At 42.6% G+C, this 21,308-nt stretch overlaps 2 protein-coding genes across 3 annotated transcripts; both read right to left on the bottom strand.

The window, feature by feature from the left end:
* Positions 1-10,090, bottom strand: raver1 (ribonucleoprotein, PTB-binding 1). 2 transcript variants are annotated; one of them, XM_056400532.1, is made up of 15 exons: positions 9,748-10,090; positions 8,672-8,738; positions 6,648-7,117; positions 5,016-5,207; positions 4,788-4,908; positions 4,600-4,700; positions 4,397-4,468; positions 3,912-3,990; positions 3,369-3,571; positions 3,159-3,240; positions 2,903-3,045; positions 2,647-2,718; positions 2,377-2,511; positions 2,049-2,114; positions 1-1,938 (listed from the first exon to the last, which is right to left on the bottom strand). In XM_056400532.1, the coding sequence occupies exons 1-15, from the start codon at positions 10,069-10,071 to the stop codon at positions 1,792-1,794; spliced, it is 2,274 nt and encodes a 757-aa protein (XP_056256507.1). In that variant the 5' UTR covers positions 10,072-10,090; the 3' UTR covers positions 1-1,791. The 2 variants fall into 2 exon arrangements, with proteins under 2 accessions (XP_056256507.1, XP_056256506.1); XM_056400531.1 differs by lacking the exon at positions 4,397-4,468.
* Positions 10,091-11,832: 1,742 nt separating this feature from the next.
* Positions 11,833-20,745, bottom strand: tyk2 (tyrosine kinase 2). Its single transcript, XM_056402071.1, has 24 exons — positions 20,602-20,745; positions 19,793-19,996; positions 19,540-19,663; positions 19,315-19,447; positions 19,032-19,195; positions 18,404-18,782; positions 18,125-18,301; positions 17,641-17,798; positions 17,431-17,548; positions 17,137-17,320; positions 16,906-17,024; positions 16,640-16,810; positions 16,414-16,501; positions 16,032-16,159; positions 15,652-15,787; positions 14,928-15,079; positions 14,679-14,829; positions 14,491-14,582; positions 13,950-14,139; positions 13,473-13,591; positions 12,942-13,114; positions 12,740-12,857; positions 12,515-12,625; positions 11,833-12,419 (listed from the first exon to the last, which is right to left on the bottom strand). Exons 2-24 carry the CDS (start codon positions 19,974-19,976, stop codon positions 12,276-12,278), a joined length of 3,513 nt encoding a protein of 1,170 aa, XP_056258046.1. The 5' UTR covers positions 19,977-19,996; positions 20,602-20,745; the 3' UTR covers positions 11,833-12,275.
* Between the last annotated feature and the right edge of the window lie 563 nt (positions 20,746-21,308).

Below are 21,308 nucleotides of genomic sequence, written 5' to 3'. Positions count from 1 at the left end.
ACGAGTTTAAATAACATTTACTTGCTCACATCACACACATACAGAGACAACCATGGCGGTACAGAGGAGAGGATAGCGGTTAGCATCAAATCAATCAAAATGAATGATGATCATACAGTACAGCTGCATCTCTTGGTCCATACACAACATGAGCAGTCTGCTGCAGCGCCACTCTTGGTCACATCAGCTTTCAAACATACAGGCAAACAAAAACACAAGGAGCAGCAAATTCATTCAAGAACGCCAGACCAGGAGCAGGTATTATTAAAGAAAACAAGTTTTGGACTCAGGAAAATGATCAAGCTTTAACTATTTACACAGCAAATAACACAGAAACGGTAAATGTAGATGGAAGCCAACACAGGGCAGGATGAGATCACAGAAAACAATGTTAAGGCTCAAGTGTAGCTGCATTTCCTAGCAGAAGTCAGAGGTAATGGGTTTTCACAATCAAACTGTCAACCAGATAATTATTCACAAAAAAAAAGGAAAAAAAAAGAAAAAACAAGGACAATCATGTCACTGACCAATCACCTGCCAGTAGCTTCCATTAGTATATCCCCTGACAGACTTAAATCCCACCATTATAAGAAAACTTTGAACATGGGCTGTGTCCATCATTCCACCTGCCATCTATTCATCTAGAGAAGCGAAGTCAATGAGTCAGGCCTCTCCCTGAGATTCCTGTATTCACGATGTGCTGGCAGCTCGAGGGATGGTGCACAGCCGATGTTCACTGCCCCACCCATCCAGCTCCACCACTGAGGTGTGTGGACTTTAAGACATTCAAAATTTAACTTAGCAAACAGAACGCACATTAAAAACACAGAAAATATTCAACTCCAGGAGACTTGAAAATGGCATCCTGTATTGGTGAGAACAGATTAGGAGTGTGACCTGTGCCCTCCAAGTGCATCACTCAACAACCAGTGTAGAGAATAGACTCCGAAAACAAGTTGGAGGGTGTGGATCAAAAGACAAACAACGTGGAAAAGTTGAGGCTTGAGAAAATATGCCAGAATGGTAGAACGCTTAACCTATAATACACAGGCAGGTACATGCAGCCGTCATTGGTGGATGGAAAGCTGAATGTTAACCGATGAGGAAAGGCCTGAATCCAGAAAGAGTAATAAAGCAAAATATACAACCTTGTGCAAGGAAGGGGAAAACAAAAAAACACCATAACACAAAAACACCATCTCATTAAACAAACAACTGAACTTTTTACATGGAATTAGTAAGGCTACTTAAATGTTGAGCCTCTGTAGTAAAGCTTGTTTTTAATACTATGCAAATCCCTTTGCCTGAATATGTGGACAGCTTCACTTTAGTGAGATGTCAAACATTATAAAAAGCAGCCTATGGCTGCCACTGAAAACTGGCCAAACTATCTGTAGCTCTGCTGATACACCACACTCAACACAAGAATAAAAAATGATGCTGAAGAGAAAAGACTTCATTAGCTAATTAACCATTTTTTCTCACTGTACAAATCGTTCAACAGAAAATTAAAAGTCAAATAAAAAATGAAAAAAAGTAAAAACTTAATTTACCAACACACTAAAATCATATATACACAAAAAAGAAAAAACAGCCACCAAGAATTCCCATAGAGTGACACAAGTGTCCAGATAGCAACAAGCTGCACTCCTCAGCGCCCTCCAGGGGTCACTCACAGGAGTAAACAGGAGACAAATCCAAGGACTGCCAAGCTCAAGTTCATTGGAGGAGATGCCATCATGTCCTGGCTGTTGAATGGCTACTCATACAGCAAGAAGCAGTCAGCTTTATTCAAAATATACGCTTTCGCTTAAGGTAGGAGTCTGCATAATGGCCACCAAGGCCTTGGGAGTGCTGGCCCACATAGCCGCCCTCAGGGCTTGGCTCTGGAGATGGGATCAGCCGGGAGAACACACGCTTGTGACTACCAATGGGAGTCTATAATTGGCAAAAAAAAATAAAAATAAAAAAATCAATGAAGAGTATTTCATTGTAGAAGCAAAAACTGTACAAAAAGTTAAAGGCAAAGGCAAGAAAGTGTAAATTACCTTCACAGCGTTCCCCAGGCCTGGGGGGTAGTTACTGGTGTGGCTCACAGGAGGCATTCCCACAGCCTGAGGACAAAAACAACTTTCAGTGACCTACACTTTTGAGGCTCATGCACTTACAGCATAACATTAATTATTGAACATGGGCTTATTCCTGGAATGTAACCCTCCCCTGTTTTATCTCTTACAGTGCTACCTTGATGTTCTTGCACTGGCAAGTAATCAATAGTTTGAGACCAAAACGGATGTTAATTTAAAAAAAAAAAAAAAAAAAAAAAGAATAAAATAAATAAACAAAGTCCAAATCAGTCCAAAGCTTTCAAATTACCCTATTGAGCTGGGTGGTAGGGAGGCTGCCATTACTGGAAGCTTCCGGCCCTGAGCTGAAGTATGAGGAGAGGGGTGGGCTGGGAGGGTAACTGTAGTGGGAAAATCGCTCGCTGTAGTCTGGGTGATGAGAGGGCTGCAGAGACAGTCGAAACACGCCGTTTTATTATCAGTCCGATATCTAATTCATTTAATAACATTAAAGATCTGCTCACATCATCTACAATTGGTTGGAAAAAAAACAAAAAAAAAAAATTAAAGAAAACACTACCTGCTGTCCGAATCCTGCCAAGGCCCCAGTGTCAAGGTTCTCCTGCTGTTCATACAAATGGGCCAGGGGATCCTGAGGAGTAACACCAGATGGGCCTCAGACCAAACATCATATAGCCTACTGAATGGGCAGCAATGAGCAGCCAGGCTGTGCGGCGTGCACATCATTGTCTATTCAAAACCACAAATCATCTCCAAAAAGCAGCGCCTATTTAGAAAAGACGCACAACGGAAGAAAGGAGGAATCTGGTGGTTACCTGGTGCAGAGGAGGATATTCAGGGCTGTAGGAATCCTGGTAGCGCAGGTTATAATTTGGCTGTATGCTCTGGTGTGTGTGCTGGTTGGACACATTACTTAGTGTAGGCCTCTTTCTATAAGGGTGAGGTCGGCAGCTTCCTCCTGGAGTAGGAGAGGGGAGACAGACATCTGTGTTTACTTCAGGTGCTGCAGCAAACAATAACAGACTAGTAAGAAGGAAATTCAGAACCACACGCTGCAAACAAGAACCTCACCTGAGGGAAACACATTATTGACACCGAGGAAGGCGTTCTGGGGAATATTCACATCTTTGGGAGGATCTCCTAGTATGGAGACCTAACAGGAAGGAAAGAGGTGATTCATTTTTTTTCCCCCACCCATTTCTCATTTACACATGGGTAAAAAAACTGGACAAGAATACAAGAGGCAGAAAAGCATAGTACAGAAATTACTTGGGACCTCACCCCTTGTGCTGTGAGACCATCTGCTCCCATCATGCCACCCATCAGGGGCATGGAGATGCCCTGCAGGGTGGGAGAGGAAGTCTGGGGGAAGGTGCATGCTGCTGTGGGAGACTCCTGCTCCCTTGTCAGGGCTCTGCCAAGTGGCATTGGCTTTATGGGGGCCAGAGGATCGGTCTGAAGACCAAGACCTGAGACTACACCACCTAGAGGAATTAAATAGAGGAACGAAATTGTAAATTACAAATAATGTAATCTTTAATCTATGATCCATTTGGCAATCTCTCAATTAGGTTTTTCCTATCAAAGTCAGATTTGCAAAAAACATTTTTTTCTTGAATACAAATGAAAACATACCTAATCAGGTGCAAATTAATATGTTTGGCCATGATATTCTACCACGTAACTTCCAGCCTTATCTAGCATCATAATTAGTGTAAAGAGCAGGAAGCATGACTAACGGGCAAGGAGAGGCTACAGATGTTTAGCATCATAAAAGCAAAAACATGCTTAAGGAGCTATGGCTGGAGCGGGCGGATGCCAAACCTTGGGGTAGGTCTCCGAGCAGATGGACTCCCTGCTGGACAGGCAGAGCAGCCAGAGGATTCTCCCCAATGAGTCCTGCCTGCTGGCCAATGGAGAGAGCAGAGTTCAGTGTCACAAGAGGGTCACACAGCGTGGCTACCACACTGGAGCAGCGGAAAACTGCTGAGCTACACGAGCACACTTAAATCAGCACCAAGGCTTACTCACAACACATGAAATTATGTTCTTACAGAAGGGGTATTTACAATTTTGATGCACAATAGAGTAGTACACCTACCACATCACTCAGCACCACTCAAACTACACCCCCCCACACACACACACACACACACTCAAAAAACAAACCTCACACTTTCCCTGCGAGAGCTTACCCACCCAGGCACTGAGTTTTCTATCACCAACCACATAAAAAGACCAGGATTCATCAAGCTTTGCAACCAGCTCACACACACTGATAGCCAAACACAAACACCATTATCACTCACACAAGGTACTAGAGGGCTTTCTTTATTGTGCAGCACCTGAGCCCACAGAAGATGATTTCCCAGAAAGGCTTGCTAAAGGTAAAGAGGGAAAGAGCAGAGAGTGGGGGAAAAAAAAAGGTGCGTATCAGTGGGAGAGGATGAATCAAAACAGGCTGAGCAGCTAAGCGGAACATAGCGGAGACAAGGCAGAAAGACAGCAGTACCTGCTGGGCCTTGGCCTGGTTCTGAAGGAGCAGCTGGAGCAGGGCGGCGGACAGGGCGGGGTTGGCCAGCAGCGGCATCGTAGGGGCTGCCCCAAGGATGCCTGCACACAGAGGGAAGGTAAGGATCCACAGCACCGGAAGAAATCTTAAATGTATCCATTGTTTAAGAGCCAGTGAGAACTGCTCACCTTGTTTGTGTCCCTGTGACAGAGGGTTGAGCAGCATCTTGAGCGTGGCGGGGTTATTGAGGCCTGTGAGTATCTGCATGGCTGTGGGATCAGGGAGGAGACCTTTACCCCTGTTCACAGCCTTGAAGGTGGAAATCACAAGACAGGCAATTAGACATGACATAGAAATGACAAACTGAATAATAACTTTGGACATGTGAAAGATCAGTGTCAGTTTGATTTGATTACCATGGTTTGGGCGGCGATCAGAGCAGCCAACATGCTTCTCCCAGGAGGGCCAGGGGCACAGAAGGACACCCTTATGTGTGTCCCACCCAGCAGCCTGCCATCAGTGAGTCGCTGTGCCTCTTCGGCCATCTCTGCAGTGGCAAACTCCAAAACTGCAAAACGCCGAAAACTTCCATCTTGTCCCTGAGCCAACTGTAGAGGGGAAAAAACAATTCTTTCTAATCTCACAGAGACTCATTAGCCCAAGTTCTAATGCAAATAAATACAATAAACACATGGTATGGACTGAATGGTAGGCCTGTGGCTTTTCACTTAGCCCAAGCACATATTTGAGTGGAACATCCATCTAAAAAGGAAACCTAATGCCCAGTAAAACCCCTGAAATGTACCAGAATTATTGCTCAGACTGGTCAAAAGTGATGTTGAAAATTTCCCAACAGAGAGACAGTGTTTTTCCTTTTTGTTTTGTTTACTGATAACAGTGACTCCCTTTACAAGTGACAGGTAGGACCTTTTCTAGCTATGACAGCGTCTCATACCAGCCTGTCATTTAAGACTCAGATGATTTACTCTTCCACCGAGTACAATAATGAAATGTCCACTTTTTGAAAATTACTTAGAAAAGGAGCAAGAAAAATGGCCATAAATGGCGAGGATTGCCAGAGAACAAATAATTAGATTTTAATGTTTCCAATCACAATTGAAACTCATTTAAAAGTTCAGCAGACCTTAAACCATCCCTATTTCCTGTCAAATCCAAAAACACCAAACCAACACTTCATTGTTCATTTATTCACAGATAAGTACTATTCTGCTGACTATATGGCTTTTGAATTTCCTTTTAAATGGCCCTTTACTCACTATCAGTCATTAGTTGTGGCCTCATGATTCAATGCCACCAGATTTCACAACTTCATAACCAGGCCAGCTCCACTTTGTTAAAACTAGTGTTGGGAAACTAAACTGTTTCTCTTATTATCACTATTGTATGGTCCTTAATCATCACTGCCTTTTGCCACAATCCTTAAAAAAAAAAAAAAAAAAAAAAACCCTGGAACCAGCAGAAAAGTGCTACTCTGTGTGTTGTGCGAAAAGGACAACCCTCTCTCATTCCAGAAAAGCCTGCTGAATGACACCACCTGGGGGAGTCAGGTGGTCATCACCATAGAAACCAGCAATGCTCAATGCTATAGAAACTTTGAGTGGCCACATGAAAACTGGGGCAAAGGTGAAAGGTACTGAAAGATCAAATATGGAATACAGTTGTACAAAATGGTTCCTCTCCATTTGTAAACAATCCCTAAAATAATGTCCTACACCATCAGGGCCAATTCTACAACTTTCTGATACATGTAGCAGCACATCACCTTCATCAGTCTCAAAAGGCTCTTTGTTAATAAGGCCTTGCATTGCATGAATCAACACAGAAGAAACTGACAAAAAAGTATCCGGGGAAAGTGTAACAACAGCAAGCTTGATATAGAGTGGCAAACTGTATTCTTGGAAATCACTGGTCAATGAATAGTGGCACTAAATCTACTATTTTTGGAGTCAATTGCAATCTGGATTAAGTTGCCAACCAAAAGCATTTTAACATGAAAGGAAGTGCGTTTTGTGTGTGGTGAATTTGACCTGGCAGAAGACTGGCGCATGGGTGTCAGCCAGGGCGTTGCGGAGGTCTTGGGCTGTCAGCAGGTTTGGGGGCAGGCGGTCCACACACAGACATTTGGAGTGCAGCAGTGGGTATGTGAGGGAGCCCACCTCAGTCCAGTGGACGTACAGCATGCGGGAACCCAGCTGCTTTCCTAAAAGCTCTGACTTGGCCCTGGCCGCTGAGTCCTTCTTCATGTACTCCACAAAGCCATAACCCTTGGAATGCCCGGTGGAGGCACTGTACACCAGAAAGCAGCGCTCCAGGTTCCCAAAGGGTCGCACCAATTCCTCAAACTGCTGCTGGGTGAAAGCACGAGGCAAGTTGGCGATGCACAGCAGAGCGTCTGTCGGCTGCAGCTGCACAGAGATCTCCCTGTCCCGTAGCACATGCTGGTGGAACTCTTTGATGGCACACTGAGCCTGTTCCCCATTGAGCAGTGTCACAAATGCTGAGGGTGATGGGGGACAGAGAGGGGAAAAGAGAGACAATAAACATTTGGTGTAAAGTGAGGGAGTGACATTTGTTCAGGCAGCATTAACAGTAAAATCCATTTTCTTACACAGCAGGTCTCAGGGAGCGAACATTGGTTGTGACATCATTTCTCCTTTAGGTGGTGTGATAAAAGACAATGCTGGTGGCATGATGTCACCACACACCAGCTTTTATGTCACTGCAACATTTCCCTTATTGAAACTACAATGGCTGTCAAGAATCAAAAGGGTACTTTATCTGACAAACTGTCACTGTTAGGTGACCTGAGGTTTGAATGTTACTATCACCCACTGTCTACAGTGTCAGTGATAGCCTCTTGTTAAAGTGCAATGAGGTATACTAAAGCCCCATAGTGTGCTGAAGCAAACATCCTGTTACCCATGTGTTTTGAAAGAGGATGAGAAGGGGGGGGGGGGGGGGGACTTTTGCAGTCATGTCTGAAAGTCACCTAAAGAAACAACAAAATAGTCAGAGTGGTCTTTTTACCAGCCAACAAGATTTTGCACAAAAGAATATCTAAATGTGACTGGTTATCTCCCACAACAGTTTGGTCCATATCAGGCATAACCTGAATTTACCATCTGACTCGAGCAAATGTCTGGTCCATTGTTATCAGCCACTTTCCAGTGGGATATTGCTCCGTCATTGTGCAAAACCATTTTAGCGTAAGTGGATGTTTCTGTTTGATTCATTTTTTAATGCCAGTTATTCCTGATAAATCAGCTTTCACACTTATAATGGCAAGCTAATCTGTCTGATTGTACTTACATCATCGTGAAACAGGCCCTCCCTTCCACTTGCTATTTGTCTGGCATTTTTGGAATATGTTACAAATAAATTCTTATTCCTTCCATTTCAAATTCTGTCAAGCCCTTTCGACCAATTTTTCATCATTGGAGAAAGTGTTTCATTTGAGAGCAAAAAATATTTGGTTATACTATCTCCTTCCAAAAACTTTAACCAACAGATTAGCCTCAAACACAGCAGCTACAGAAGAAAAGGCTGAGTGGAAAAATGTTAGGTAAATGGACAACCTCTCCTGGTAGCAAACTTTGCTGTGAAATCTCTGCTAGAGTTGATACACTTTTGTGTACTAGACACACACTGCAGCTGCAGTCGAACCACTCAACAGTCGCACAAAAAATAGGGTATTATCACTGCAATTTACTTTAAGTCAAAGAATCTTGTCACCATTAGTGATGAACTACTGGGGCACAAGTGTAAATTTGGGGTCTACTCCAGGATTTTTTTTTTGTTCCATTTATTCAGTATTTTCCTCAAATCAAGATCCTTTATCATTTTATTTACTCTGCTCCACAATTTGTGAAGGAATTTATCCTAATTGAGAAGATTTTAGAAGATTAACTACTCTCAATGGAGAAAACCCAACCCGTACACATGATTAATCTTCATCCATCTTTTTATATATACATATCAATTATTTGTGCCAAAATCCTTCAGTCCTTTAAAATGAAGATGTCTAACATGATGGACAAGTACTCAGACCAACCTGTGCCCTTGTATTTGTCAACAAAGCAGTACTTCAAGTCATAGTTGCCCAACAGCTCATGGACCTCCTGTAAATAAGAAAAGACAACGATTACATCCGGATATTTAAAATGATCAGACCTTATGTCCATTTAATCAAGAACCCATACATAAAATACCAGATATAAGTTGCAGATTTTTCTTATAAATTTGTGGATTGCTTAATTGCAGGTTTTGGTCATCACATAATTAACTCATTCATGTCCACTGGGAAACTAGTAACAAGTGCACCTGTCGGGGTGAGGGAGGTGAATAACTGACTCATTGTTGTGGGAGAAATTGTTCTGCGCTGTTTTTGCCCATTCACAAACGAATGGTGATGCTGTCTAGCATTTTCTGAAACGTTTTGTCTCCACGCCTTCCACCTTTTGTTATATTGCAACTCACATCTCGAACTCCCACCACCCCCACCCTCCACCCCCATGTGAACAATGGTACCGCCCGCAGGCCCACCGCTCCCCACGAGTCAGGCACGTTCCAAAAAAAATGTGGCATCATGACTAAAATCTGTGGCTGGTTGATGGAGCCAAACGCCAGCTTTAATAACAACAGATGGGCCGATGAAAAAGCTCCAGTGCACCTGTAAAACCCATGAAGAGAGTGAAATTACCAAAAGTTTGGCTTGGCAACTTGAATAGTGAAATTAAACCAAGGAAATTTAAGTTACCCAGTTGTTACCTACGAGGCCGGACTGGCAGGTCATGCAGGCCACAGATGACCATTATTGACAGTTATCTGACCACCTGGCACTTAACCTAAGCCGTTAGTTGACCTAACCCAAACAAATTAATCACGACCCTAACGGTGTTTCGCGGCTGCAAGTGACGGTGGGTTGGCTTTTTCAACTGTTGTAGAGTCAAAGCAAAACCCCGCATAACAAAAGTTAAAAGGTAGCTAACTAGTTAAATGGCTAGTAGGCTAACTTAGGTAGCATGGCAGGCATATTGAAGCTAGGCTAACGTTAGCCAAACGACCCCGTCAATCAATCAATCATCCAACAGTTTAAATCTCCATTTGGCTCGTAGTTTTTACTCATACCTGATTGCTAACGTCGGATGGCAGGTTTTTTATGATAATTTTTCTACGGTTGTAAAACTCCCGACGAGTTCTCTCCAAGCGGCTCTCAATCTCTTCGGGGCTCAGTGATGTCAGGTCCTCGTCGACCCTCCGCTGACATTCGCGACCCGGTGTCGATTCCTCTTCCCCGGGTTCCAGTTCGGGATGCAGGCAGTCTCCGGCCATCCAGTTTTCGTGATCCGCAGCGAGGTCGTAATGTTCACGAAGCGGACGAGAGGCGAAACCGAGTCCAGTGTCTGTGCTTTCATCCTTGGCAGCTGAGCTAACAGACACGGCGGCCGCCATCACTCAGTTTGGTGGAAGTTTTGTCGGTCTGGAAACTCTGTCTGATTTGAGCAGTTTAAACAATACACACATGGCACCAGCGACGCTTCTCATTGGACGAGAGGGGGACGCATTTCCATGACTACGACGTAACGGAGGCTGGGGGCGGAGCTACGGGGGTCCCCTGTAATAAATGCTGCAGATTTCTCAGTGGGGCCCTAGAGTGTCATAAAACTAATCTTAACGATTGCTCAGGCATTTCAATTAGACAGACTTCCCGGGTTTTCCTTTCTATCTCGACCCAATATTATGAGATCAGCTCAGATATTAAAATTTGGATTACAAAGGTGTTTAAAACATTCTTTAACAGAGTAATTAGAGTAATATGATTCATTGTATAACACATATGACTCATATGACACATTTATAAAGAACATATGATACATGCTATATTGCAACTCTGAATATAAAAAAATCACTATATTAATTATTCATCCAGCCAAATGTATACTTTTATTAGTCCTGTTTACATGCAGCTAACTGTTTTGATTTATAAGCTTAAGATATTGGTTTCTTTATTTAAATATGATATGAATATTTAATATGTGCTACTTTTGTGTTTCAGTTATATTATTAGTTTCATTATAATCTTCATAAAGGAGGATTTATTACAGGGCTGTTGTATTAGCTTTAGCTAGGTGTACCTAATAAAAAAGTGTATTTATTTATATATTTATTCTGTGTATCCAGAGCCTTGGATGTAGAAGAGATGATGTTGTGGTAGCTTGTGTCAGTTGATAGTACACTGTAGTCTGCACTGATATTGAAGGATAAAGAGACATTTGCGTTTGGCTACAGAAAATCTATGCTCCTCATGGGTTCACAGTTCAGATAGGGACTTCAGGGGCCAATATCATGTCCAGAAATCGGCTCTTGGTGGAGTGTAAGTTTCACTCCAAGATTATGAGTCAGATCTGAAGTGAGTTTGGGGGTTCAGAGGTGGATCTGTGTGACTGGCAAAACACCTTCCGGAAAAATACGTCCACAAATATTGCTCTCATCCTTATCCTCCAGACAGGAGACAGTTTTATGTTTCTAAAATGCACAACTGTAACATAGTATGCATTCAGTGACTCAACTGAAGGTGGCACCACCTTGTACTAGTCCTCATATTGTATTAGTCTTTGGCCCTTGCAGTATTTTCTTTCAAACACAGAGAGAGATCTTGCAGCCGCTCAGCTATGTGGTTGGAAAGCCTGTATCTAAACAGAGACCCTTCAGTGGTTGTTAATTTGCATTGCACAAGGTCCATTTTTATTTTATTGGCTCTTTCTCAAGGTGTATGCAGAACACCGATTCAAACACCTGTTGTTCAAACACCTACCAGAGCAGCAGTGTTGTTATTTTTATTTGTCCCTCTGCAGCAAGAATTGTAGGTGCATTGTTTCCAGCAACTGAAGTGGTGTGCTGCAGTCAGTGGTACAGCATGTTTTCATTTTCATGTGTGACACACTTTCTGTCCTACCTAAAGTAGTGCCATGTGCACAGGCACCTAAATGGTCAAGGCAACATAGGGTATTAGGAGATAGCGTTCCCTGAATGACCCGTTTGTTAAAACTGTTACTGTAGAAGTTGCTTTTATTGCAGTATATCCCTAAGCTAGTGATAAATATAGCTGTGCTTTGGTGCATATAGGACATCCTGTAATGCACAAAAGAATGGCACATTACGTAACACATTTTTATACACTTTTTGACACATGCATCAGTTTTGAAAGAAAAGGACATGTGAAAAAATGTTTTATTAGATTTTGAATTTGTTCTTTTGGTTTATACAAAATTAAATGCAAAGTGAACATTCACTCAAAAAATGTACAGAAACATATGAAAGCTAGTAATATCCCCACCTTACAGAAACTCTTAATACTTACTGTGATATATGCAAACCCATAATTTTTTAAAGATAAAAGCTGACACTGGGTAGCTGACTGCCCAAGCCATCAACTTCCCCCATGAAGTTCAACTTATCAGCCAGGAAATAAAGACACACCAATTGAGTTTAATATTTTGGCAATATCACATATGAGAGGATGCAGTGTGCCGTTATCAAAAAGAAGGCTATAAATACATAATATGTAAATGGAGGCAGTAGGCATTGCACAGCAGGAAACACATTACTGGCTACCCTGTAATATGATGGAGACACGTAGATCTTTGATGAACTGATCAGCAAATCTGAGCCAGGGAAAAGTTTATACCTTGCTGCCAGTCATATGTTCGGCGAATTGCCTCCAACTTTTCAATGATGGATTTGAATGATGGCCGTTGTGCGGGCTCTGCAGCCCAACACTGTTCCATCAACATTTTCACCTGTTGGTAAAAAATTATGTAATAATTATGAAAATATCAGGTTACTCATCATGCCAACAAATTGTCAATTTTGTTTAATGAGCACATAATGTTACCTCATGCGGGCATTCTTTCGGACAAGGCAATCGCAGCTGTTTCTCCAACAGTTTTATGAGTACCATCACAGTCATCTGTCCTTGGGTTGCTTCCATCATCTCAGAGAACTTCTACAAAAAACACAGAAGTGTGCACTGTGCATTTAATACAGGGAATCTGAAATGACTTGATTAGTCACAGGTAAAATAGATGCTGGTGTAAACTTGTTTGAAGAGATGACGTACTGTTGGCGGGCTTTGGCGGTGGTCGCAGCGGGTAAGGATCTCATACAATGTAACGCCGAAGGACCAAATGTCAGAGGAAAAGGAAAATTTGCTCTCCTTCAGGCACTCAATGGCATACCTACATAATGCAGAAATACAGCTCAGTGGCCGAAGTCATAGAACCAGTCACTGAAAAACACATTTAAGTGCTGCATGAACTCACCAGAACACTGGGCTGTCCCCATCCTCACGGACACGATAGTAGATTTCGCCTTCAGGGATGTATTTTGTCAGGCCAAAGTCTCCAATCTTCACCAAGCGGTCATTTTCCACTAAGACATTACGGGCAGCTAGGTCTCGATGGATGTATCGCTTCGAGTGCAAGTAATCCATCCCCTGTAAAACAGAAAGAAAAGACAGGCTAAAAAAGATGCTCATGTCTCAAACATGCGACAGACAGCATGCTGAGTGGTGGACATTTCTCTGGATAACCAACTTAAACAGAATGAATCAAAGACAATACAGAGAAACCTAGAGTGCTATAAATTAATTATATGACAGATTATCTACTTTGGGCAAATGTAGGCAGTGTATGGAAAATTCTTGTACAAAAATTAATGGAAAAACACAACTTCTTCTGAAGGAAGCAGAACACAACCTGACATCTGTGACGTCTGTTCAGTTTGCACACAGATTACAAGATTCTTATAATGCGCATAGCATTATAAGATTCAGAGGAAATGCATAAACTTACCTGACAGATCTGCTGAGCAAACATCAGGCACTGGGGAACACCCAGATTACGTTTGGGAAGGTAGTCTCGCAGACTCCCCAGAGGAAGGTACTCCATTATTAGCTGCACCACTTGTCCTCCTGTGAATGGACAATGCAACAGTGCTTTTATCCTCCTATTTCGTATTATTTTTCAAAGGCAAGAATGACCTGCTGACTATCCAGTTTTTGAAGGAGCTGTGGTGCACAGCTTGCTGTGTGTTGAAAGCTCATTTTATTGACATATATTGGAAAAAGTGGTGCACTTTGACAAGATTTTCAATATTTACAGATGAACAGAAGGAACCAAAAATCAATTCCCTGAATCATCCACTGAGCAGGGCAAGTTAAAAGAGAGCTACTGAGCAAGCACTCCTTTGCACATGCAGACACTATGTGTTGACATGTATTTCAATTATTAAGATATCTGAAGCAGACAGAAGACAGGCTGAGCACTCACCCAGTTCCGTACAACAGCCCTTGTACTTGACAATGTTGCTGTGATCAAGGGATTTCAGGATCTCAATCTCCTTCATCCAGCCATCAGGCGAATAACCATTCTCCTGTTTCAAAGCCTTCACTGCCACACGCTCTCCCGTCCCATCGTTGGCTGGGTCATACAGGTAGAGAGTCACCTTTCCAAAGTGACCCTGGGGACAGAACAAAAAAATGTGGGTTTTTCTCTTACACACACACAAACTAAAATTACTGGTTAGGTTACATCCCCGTATATCCAGAATCATATAAAATATTAACCATTTATGTTCTTGAGTTGTGGCTAAAAACGTGTTTTGTGTGGTCCCGGTGACTTTGACCTTTGACCACCAGAATCTAATCAGTTGATTCCGAGTGAATGTTTGTGCCAAATTTAAAGACATTCTCTCACGGTGTTACTGAGCTATCGCGCTCACAAAAATGGGACGGATGGACGGACAACACAAAAAACTCTGGTGCAGAAGCATAAAAGAGGAAACTACTGGTGTTGTGGTGCTAGGACCCACCTCTCCTAACTCCCGAATCTCTTTCAGATAGCGTTTATGAAACACGCTAGGGTCCATGTCAGGAAGAGTTTCACTGGGAGATATATCAGGATCTGTTAGCATGAAAAAAAAAACACTTGTTCATTACATGCACTGAGACAGGATGAAAGACACACAAAAAGTAGTGTGATGTGTTAAGAAAACCCCACCTTTGATCATGAGTTCTGTGAGATTTCTGAGCACAGTGCGGAACGAAGGCCTCTGCACAGGCTCGTAGGTCAAACACATGCTGATGAAGCTGGCCAGTTCCTGGGAGGATGGTTCAGCTAAGCGTCCCTTTTGCTGATAAAATCGCTCTTTCTGTTGGGGGGGGGGGGGTTACAATTAGAGGTCAGAGGTATAAAACAGGCAGGTGAAGCTTGTGGCTTTTGGAAGGGGAAAAAAGAGTATGGGTCAACCTTAGACAATGCACTGCCACTCATAGGAACATCGCCGTTGTTGCAGATTTCGAGCAGTGTGACACCAAAGCTCCACTGGTCAGCAGCACCGCCAATGGGTGCCCCGCTGTCCACACACTCAGGGGCGATCCACGGGATACGGTCCAGGCGCTCTGCAGTGCAGAAAAGCAAGAATAATAAATGACAGAAGTTATACGTATCATGAAAAGATGATCTCCACGTGACAAATGAACAAATGCTTACAAGAGCTACAGAAGAATTTTATGTTGGTCTAATTTTATATTAAAATGATCTTAAATCAATAAAACCGCTAAAAACATTTTATCTTAGAAAAGGACCTGCAGACTCTACAAAGTTGGTTTTCTATGTGCATTCAATGTCAGCAGCGGCAAAAAACTGGTACTTGACAATATTGCTCTACTTTGCTTCATTCTTCATACTTCTTCATGTTATATGGAATTATATACACTAACCAAGGGTGAGCTTGTTTGACAGTGATTATTTTATCTCGGACAGCATGAAATGACACATTGTGAGGTAAAGCTGCAAGACAACAGGAAATAGGTCACAGGAAATGGTCTGGTTGAAGGTTCCTGTTTACTGAATCTGATTAAAATAAGGCAGAACATTCAACAAGATACATAAAAAACCTGAAGTCGATCGAGTTGGGGGACTTTCCTGTAAAGTGAAGGCCATTTGTGTAAAGTGAGTTGCTGGTACTGACCTTCCCGTGAAAGTACACTCAGGGCAATTCCTGGGTCACTCAGCTTGATGAAAGGAGTAGTACCATGCTCCAGACCTCGCCTTGCCACCAGAATGTTCTTGGCACAGACATTTCCATGGACCAGCCGTTTGGTCTCCTACAATAATGAAAATGGTATTCACTATTTGGGATGCAGAGTGTCATTAAATTAGGTTTAACACAAAATATTATAGCTATCAGTCATTTGGGGAAAAAAATGGACTTCACTTGCAGCTCTTATCTTCAAGCTTGGTCTGATAGTAAAATGTTCATTTCCTGATCGCAGAACTCAAACTCAAAACGCAAAACTTGGTGTCCAGTTGACACTACCAGAAAAAACACAAAGTCGTGTTTGAACTCACAAGATAGCTGAGAGCACTGGCAAGTTGTTTTGCAACGATAAATTTCCAACGAGGAGTCACTGATGCCTTTTCTTTGCGAAGGAAAACATCCAAAGGCCCAAACTCCACAAATTCTTCCACCATGATGTCTGCAATGGTAGAAACATGTCATAGAGGTCAAGTCTTTGCTACAGCCACAAGCAAAATGTAAACAGGTGGCGTGTCTCTTTAAAACAGAGAAGGCTGAAAGTTGTTATGCATTTGCTTCATGGTTCACTTGGTGCCACAATATAAATTTGACTATAAACACTGGTCACAGTATGCAAGAAGAGGCAAACAAGGAAGTCACATATCTAAAAAGTGGAAGTGAGTTTGTGGAGGTGAGGAGTGTTATTGCACTTACTTTCAGATCCTTTCACAGACACACCATGCACAAACACCAGATGACTGTGGGACACCTGGCTCATGAGACTTGCGGTTTCAAAAAATGCCTAAGAAAGATAGAGGAAGGGATACTGAAATCAAATATGTGAGGATACTAGATTACACGAGTTAATATCTGTTTGGATTTGATAAACTATCACTGTTCATTCGTTCATCATCATTAGTGCAAAGATCACAAGACTCACCAGTGCAATATCTTTATGGCTTTGGTCTAGTATCTTGAGAACCACTCGGATCCCTTTGCGGTCCGAGTTGTTGTTGAACTTGTCGTCATCATCATCGCTGTTCCCCCGTCCCTGCACCAGAAGACGTCCTGAGTAGATGTTAGTTCTGGTCCCACGGCCGAGATGCTGTTCCTGTTTGTAAACACAACCCCCCCGACCCGGTCAGTACCTAAGCTTGTCAGGTGAAGCAGACTCTCACATTGAGGGTGGCGAGTGGATCTCATCACCTGAGTGATCTCTTTGTCCTTGATCTGGTGGAAGCGTAGCTGGCTCATGTTCAGGGACCAGGGGTCGTTGTGATCAGGGTGATCGGCACCTTGCCTCATCACCAGAAGGTTGGATGACTCTACATCACAAAAACAGACAAAGCGATGTCAAACATATCTAAATATCCCAGAACACAGCCACTGAGCCACGGGAAAACTTCAAGATACACGTGATGCCCAATAAATACAAACCTGCTTGTCTTGGAAAGCAGCATTTTTTGATAGTGAAGTTCTCTGATCCAGACTTGAGCACAAAGGTCTTGAGGCTGTCCGTGAGCTCCTTCACACTGGAGAATTCTCGGTCCCAGCCCTCCAGACAGAACACTGAACCCTTGTACTGAATCCGAAACTGCTTGTGGCTTTGCGTCGATTCGTTCTGTGAGCCGGTAAGTTCACATAAACACAGGTGTGCATGACAGTAACAGAAAATTTTCACCATGACTACACTGCTATCATTCCCAGAGAAGAGAGTGGGTTTTGACTTACCTTATTTGTGTTTAGCACAGCTAGGATGATGCGGTGATAGTCAAGAGCACTCCAACGTACAAGGAAAGCTCCCTCCTCTGCGGCCTCCTTTTTCAGCTTCAGCAGCACAAAATCATCACTGGAAACAAACCAGAGTTGTGATATAACGCCCTGCGTCTCTTTATAGCCTGTTTGTGTCTATATGTGCATGTGTAAGAGGGGAAAACTCACTGCATAGGCCCATGCAGTCCATTTGCTTCACCCAGCACTACCCTTGGGGGAGCCACTTCATGACAAAGATAGTGGTGGGCGTCTGCAGTCAGCCGATAGTATCCATCCAGGAGGGAGATGAAGGAACGGGCCTGCTGGCTGGAGTTCATCTGAACCTCCTACATACACATACAGAAACACCACTAGCTTACAATCAGAGCTCCCACCTACAGACGCATACAAATTCAAAACATAATATCATGCCTGAAGTGTACCAAAAGCCAAAGCACTTTTAGTCACACACATATAGAACTGGAGAATATAAGAGAATCTAGGCATCCATGCTTAATGTACAGTATATACAGATACTTTAAAGACTGAGCAAGCTCACAGACAGAATGACTAATATACAGTATATCAATTGGACTAGTACATCACAAGCACATTTACCAATCAAATTAATGTATCAAAGCTTTTACACAAAGGGGTAAACAAGTGCTCTCACCATGCAGCGGTTGTCCTGAGTGCTAATGCACACATTAGCTCCAGTGATGGCTATGTGAGTTATTTCAGGGAAATCACAGAAGGGGGTCAATTTGTTGGGAGTGTTCGCATTTGGCTGGCTGGACTGCAGTTTCGCTTTGCTCATGTAGTCATTCCTGAGGTAAGTGTTTGCCTGTGCCTAGGCAAAGAGATGGAATTCATTTTATAAAAAGTCGACACTAGCAGAATACAAAACAATTCACAGCGTCAGGAGCTTGACTGAAAATGCATTTTGACAAACCTTCTGACCGGACACCTTCCTCCACTGAATGCCGTTGATCCCAGACACCAGTATTTCATGTGTGGCGGGAGCCGTGTAGTTGTCTTTTGAGACACCCTGCGCATGGGTGGTGTTGGAGTAAGAGCTACTTCCATCCCCTTCCTCCCTCTGCTCCAGGTAGGGTACAGGGAAGGTCTCTGTACCAAAACGTGGTGCCAAGTGCTCGAGAGTAGAGATGTACTTGTACATGATCTCGTGGGCGCCCAGCCGCCCCTTGTCCACAGTGTGCTGCTGGAAGGTCCGCACAAAGTCTGCAAACACCCGGTGGATCCTGAACTTCGTCAGTAAGTTGTTTTTGGAAATGTGCTTGGAGAAAGACTTTGGGATGCAGCGGAGGAAGCTGAAATGAAAAAAGAGAAATGTTATTGTTACCTAGATCCAGTCATTCGATTAGATTAGAAGATGTACATGTATATATATCATCAAAACACAATAGACCATTTAACATCTTTGTTGACAAATTTACAGATTTTAGTGCAATTAGTCATTGTTACTATTTCACAACTTTAGTTATACAGGTGATTAAAAAGTACCACTTATAACAGCATATGACTTGGCTCTACTACAGCCCCTCCATCCAAGTAATTACCTGACTTTCTCTGCAACGTCTTGTAAGGTACAGCCTGTTTGCACTGCTTGGTGTGAGAGGTGAAGCACAGCCATTCCCAAGCTCTCATTTTTGAAGCGATTTAGCTCCTCCTCTGACTGAACGTCTTCCATCTGAACTACTTCGTTCACAAACTCATATTTAGCCTTTTGGAGACACAAGAGGCAAAGTGGTTAGGTAGTGCTAATATTTCGTGCGCCACAAATGCAGTCATGTGCGTTCAATAAATAAGCAGTAGACCAAAAACATTATGTTCAATACAGACCTGAGAGAATAAATACTCTAAGGCTGTGATTTCAAGCAGAGGGGAACTGCCCTGATCAGTCCCAGGTCTGAGACGATACCGGGATACAGCCGGCTCCCTCTCATTTAGACCGTGCCAATTCCGAAAGTAGAACCTATGGGACATAGAAAACAGAAAGCCTTTGTGAATATGCCCACTCTGTTCTATCTGCCCTCTTAACACAGTGTTATACAAACACAGGCTAACCTCATACAGTAGTGAAGTACCAGGCTGGAGTTCTCATCTGCACTGAAAATGTGGTTTGGACTGTACCAGCAGCGTGACAGTGGATTGTACAGAGCAAACAACACATGGCACACAGGTGTTATCCCTGTGGAATAAACATAGAGGATAAACACACACACAGTCCAAAAATACTACATGACAAAGAAAAAAAAGGAAACTCCTTTCACTTTGATCAGTGCGGTGCTGTGTATCTGGTCAAGGCTGTCCCACTCACCTACAGCCTCGGCAGCTGAGATGCACAGCTCCTCTGCTGTGACCTCTCCACTCGTGTGGGACAAATATCTCTCCCCATCCTTTGTCCAGAAGAGGAAAACATGAATGCCTCGACCCTGGAGAGGCTCACTCTTGCCTGGAATTGCCCCTGGCCTTGAACGCCTCGACCACCAATTTCCAGACATGGCAGTGAAAAAGCAATTCACTGAGAGACAAACACACACACACACACACACACACACACACACACACACACACACACACACACAAACACACACAAACACACAAACACACACAAACACACATCAATGTAAATCACAGTGTATCACTTTCAGGGTAATCAGCTGTTGTACTGGCTGGAATCACGTACGTATTAAGGCCTACGTAAACACAAGCCCAATTTTAAAGTGACACCTTCCGATTTTCCGAAATAACATATTCGGTATTTCGCATATGTACACGATGATTATTTAAAAAAAACAGAATTGCTAGATTAACAAATAAGAAATCTAGAATTAACTTTAAAAAATATGACGTTAGACAATCGGATCAATTTGCCAAAAGGCCTTCCGGGGATTACTGTCTAAATTATTGTTTACATTACATGCTGATATACCAACAACTCTATGATTTACAAATATAAAAACGCGAGGTAAATAACACAGACTGCGTCACCGAGTGGTTTAAAAACTTGAGTCCGCACATATTTTACAACGTATCGAATAATACTGACATTTGAAACATATAACTAAACATTATCATGGGCATATCCGTAAACTCAGAAACGTGTATGAAAAGCAAGTATCTTACCATTTAACGGCGAGCTTTTGAAGGTGTTATATTAAAGCCTGTGTCCGTAAGATAGACCGACGGCCAGTCTTCATAATCTTGTGAGCGTGTTTCCCCGCGTCGCCTACTCTCTCTGGTTCTCATGAATTGTGTGACAGTCGGCTTCTTCCCGAAACCAAACGAGGCCACGCCCTCCCGTCCGGCGAGCAGAGTGCTTACACGCCCGGCACGTACGACTGTATTGACTTTTCAAAATAAATGTCAAAATAAAAGGGACGAAATTTATAAATGTTATATATTTTTATATTTGTTACTTATTTGTTGTAAAGTTGTGTTTTTTATCAAATTAGTTCAATCATTCTGTAATTAACACACAGAAAACCTTGGGTAAGGTCATATTATTCCATCATAAGAGGTTACAACCATATTTTCATTATCAATATTTCTGACACCTTTTTTCTTTAATATTTGGATTGTTCAGAGTATAAAATATCAGAAAATAGTGACAACTACTCAGTTATTCCCTGAAGCCAAAGTCAACATCATCAAGTTGACATTCAAGTGTCTTTTGTTGTCTGCCCGACAGTCAAAAACTCAAAAATACAGAGTTTTCATGAAATACTGGCTTCATGCTTATGTTAAAGGTTGTGTTCCTTGGCTGTCCTTCTCAGTGTGAGAATGCAAGTCGAGTAGGGACACTTTGTGATCATTGGCATCATGACAGGGAC

The sequence above is a fragment of the Seriola aureovittata genome, chromosome 17 (assembly GCF_021018895.1).
Source record: "Seriola aureovittata isolate HTS-2021-v1 ecotype China chromosome 17, ASM2101889v1, whole genome shotgun sequence".
In the NCBI taxonomy this organism is placed as follows: Eukaryota; Metazoa; Chordata; class Actinopteri; order Carangiformes; family Carangidae; genus Seriola; species Seriola aureovittata.
Note: the sequence above shows the minus strand (reverse complement) of the source record. Positions and strands in the feature narration are given on the sequence as shown.

What these genes read in the sequence shown, in the direction of transcription:
- raver1 (XM_056400532.1), bottom strand. Translation starts at nt 10,071, where the DNA reads ATGGCGGCCGCCGTGTCTGTTAGCTCAGCTGCCAAGGATGAAAGCACA. An exon ending in ACCAGGCCAAGGCCCAGCAG is followed by an intron (nt 4,469 to 4,599) that starts GTACTGCTGTCT and finishes CTTTACCTTTAG; the next exon opens with CAAGCCTTTCTGGGAAATCA. An exon ending in CTACCACCCAGCTCAATAGG is followed by an intron (nt 2,115 to 2,376) that starts GTAATTTGAAAG and finishes TTTTGTCCTCAG; the next exon opens with GCTGTGGGAATGCCTCCTGT.
- tyk2 (XM_056402071.1), bottom strand. Translation starts at nt 19,976, where the DNA reads ATGTCTGGAAATTGGTGGTCGAGGCGTTCAAGGCCAGGGGCAATTCCA. An exon ending in ACCGCCAAAGCCCGCCAACA is followed by an intron (nt 12,626 to 12,739) that starts GTACGTCATCTC and finishes TGTTTTTTGTAG; the next exon opens with AAGTTCTCTGAGATGATGGA. An exon ending in CGAAAGAATGCCCGCATGAG is followed by an intron (nt 12,420 to 12,514) that starts GTAACATTATGT and finishes TTTTACCAACAG; the next exon opens with GTGAAAATGTTGATGGAACA.